Raw genomic sequence first — 2,743 nt, 5'->3', positions numbered from 1 at the left:
TCCCTTCTGTTCTGTTTCCTCCTCTCTTCTGCTCCCTCTCCTTTCGTCTGTTTCCTCCCCTTCCCTCCTCTCCCCTTCTCTCCTCTTCTCCCCTCTCCTTTCCTCTCTTCCCACCTCCTCGCCTCTCCTCTTTTCTGTTTCCTCCTCTCTCCTCTTCTCTATTTCCTTCACTCCCCTCCTCTCTCCTCCTCTGATTCCCCTCCCCTCCTCTCCTCTCCTCCCCCTGCAGAGCCCGTGGTGCAGGAGCCTCCTCACTCCCAGTACAGCCCTTTCATCCTGGTCTCTAACCTGCGAGCTCACCTGTACGTCGCTCTGGAGAAGAACGCCTGGCTGCAGAAGCGCATCGAGGAGCTGGAGGAGGAACGCAACTTCCTGCGCTGTCAGCTGGACCGCTTCATCGTCAGCATGAGGCCTCCGGAGGGTGAGGAGTCGGCACACTCACCCGTCACAAACCTCGTTCAAACAAGTTCAAACACGAGTTACATTTAACATACGAGTGTAATTATTGAATTAATAATAGATGAATAATGATTAAATTTAATATCTGTGGGGAAATATAGAATAAACATATCTACAATAGGGACAATATACATTTATTTTAGGGATATTTCCTGTTCTATTCAATGCATAACAATAAATAACAGTACAGAACAATGGGGCCAAATAGTGAACACAATAACTGCAGGAAGTTTGTGTAAAACTGTATTATGTAGTTTTTATAATATAATTATATAACATAAATAATTAACAGGCTTCATTCTTGTTAAATTCAGTGTTTTCTTCTCTCCCTAACACGAAGCTCTTGGGTTGTTTGAACAGCGAACATTTCTAATGCAAGATAAAGCTGTTTATCAGAGACTAAAGGCTGTGAATATATCTTAAAAGTTTTTTTCTTAAATAATAATCTAAACTTTGAGTGTAGTTGTTGTCACAGAAATTAGAAACTGTTGAGATATAGGCCCTACTGTGTATATCTATTAAAAGTTTGCTTACAAGACAACTAAAAGGCCTCATGACCCCACCATGAAGCTTTGGTGCCCCCTTGTGGAGGTCTGGAGCTTTTCTACATTTAGATCTTACATAAGAACAAACGTGAGTATTTAGTGGAGCAAAAGTACAAATTAGAAATACTATAAATACTCGAGTTCCAGAAGCAACGTTTACTGCATTAAAAGTAGAGTTTAGTCTAAAATAAGAATAATATTTGTGTCCCATTATCTCACTCCACAGACACAATACAACTGAAATCATTTATATTTACTCTTTAAGATGAAGGTATTCTTACTATTATTAAATATTATTATCATTATAATCCCATTCAGTGACAGAGTGGTGTGGAGACCCCCAGCGCGGTGTGAAGGTCCAGCCTGCCACCTCTCCGTCTCCTCCCTCCCCCATGACCACCAGGTCTGGGATGACCCTCAAACGCGTGCAGGGACCGGGACCTCGGACCCGCCGCAGCGCCGCCATCCCTGGTGAGGAACCATCAGTCAGCGTGGCTGCATGTTACTGTGTTAGAAATATCTCACTTGTGTTCACAGTTGTTGTGTTGGTTTCCACTCGATCCCCGACGGCTGCAGTGAAGCAGGAGTTTCACCTGGAGGAGGACAAATACTACACCGACGACGAGTACGTGGAGGAAGAGGAGGAGGAGGAGGAGGAAGAGGAGGACTCGTCGGTGGAGAAGGGGTCAAAGAAGAAGGGCAGAGGGCGAGCCAACGGGGAGCCGAGGATGAAGATGAGGAGGATCTTCAGGATCACCCATGGGAGGGAGAGACAGAGAGGTGAGTGTGTGACAGAAAACGGTGTATATTCAGTTTAATACACAATTTATATTTAACACATCAACCAGGCAGATTCATTATCCAAAGGGATATCTAATTTTCCCCCCAGTTAAAGACCCAGACGGGGTTTTGATCCGCTATAAGAAGATCCTGACCACGTACCAGCGGGTGAGGAGCATGTCCCGAGCCTTCCAGATCCACGGCGTCGACCGAAACACCATGGCCTCCACCTCCCCCATCGCCGAGCTGCTGCTGGTGGCTCCAGAGAAGGTTTATTCTATTCTATTAAACTAAAGATAAAGTTTGGCAATCATAATCATTCCTATACATGTATTACATACAAGGTTAGGTAGTAATTGGGATTATGTAATCACATTACAAAACAATCAACTAAGATCAGCCCAGATTACATTTGAGGAGATGTGTAATTAGATTATAGTTACAATGTGAAAGATTATTATGTTTTTGATTATGTCTTTTTTTCATGACGCTCTATTAACTCGTGAGAAGCTCGTCTGATCTGACGTTCAGGGTTTCTTAGTTACGTTCTCCGCTTTGTGGCAGAGCTGGCGAGAGAAACAAGAACCGTGTTGAATGTGCAGAGTGTATTTTATTGCACTTAAAATGTTTTGAGATGTTTAAAGATAAAAAAAGATTCTCCTCTGTTCTATTTCTGCCTTTCTTCCTCTTCTTCTCTGATTTTTATGCCAGTGTCCATTTTGAAAACACTTTTTTAAGTATAAAGTGGAATATTTTCAGTGATTGTTTTAGTGGATTATATTTCTAATTACATAAAGTACCATGTAATTTGTATTCAGTAACTACATTTCAAAGTAATCTTACCCAACCCAGATTACATATATGACACAGGTATGTGATAAATTCAAAACAATACACTTCAATTCTGATTAGATTTAATGATAAATGTAAGAATTCAGTTAAAGAAACAACTTTAAACT

At 41.9% G+C, this 2,743-nt stretch overlaps 1 protein-coding gene across 1 annotated transcript in view; it reads left to right on the top strand.

Annotated features, from left to right (window-relative positions):
• The window catches only part of LOC118342743 (coiled-coil domain-containing protein 106-like), a 5,323-nt gene that overhangs the window by 1,781 nt on the left and 799 nt on the right, over positions 1 to 2,743 (top strand). The window contains exons 3-6 of the mRNA XM_035681390.1: positions 230 to 421; positions 1,323 to 1,475; positions 1,581 to 1,784; positions 1,894 to 2,054. Of these exons, the coding sequence (XP_035537283.1) occupies positions 230 to 421; positions 1,323 to 1,475; positions 1,581 to 1,784; positions 1,894 to 2,054 (710 nt within the window). The remainder of the gene's footprint in view (positions 1 to 229; positions 422 to 1,322; positions 1,476 to 1,580; positions 1,785 to 1,893; positions 2,055 to 2,743) is intronic.

Source organism: Morone saxatilis, unplaced genomic scaffold (genome assembly GCF_004916995.1).
Source record: "Morone saxatilis isolate NCDOM2014 unplaced genomic scaffold, NCSU_SB_2.0 Contig9, whole genome shotgun sequence".
In the NCBI taxonomy this organism is placed as follows: domain Eukaryota; kingdom Metazoa; phylum Chordata; class Actinopteri; family Moronidae; genus Morone; species Morone saxatilis.
The sequence above is the reverse complement of the archived record's forward strand: the minus strand, read 5'-3'. Positions and strand labels throughout refer to the sequence as shown.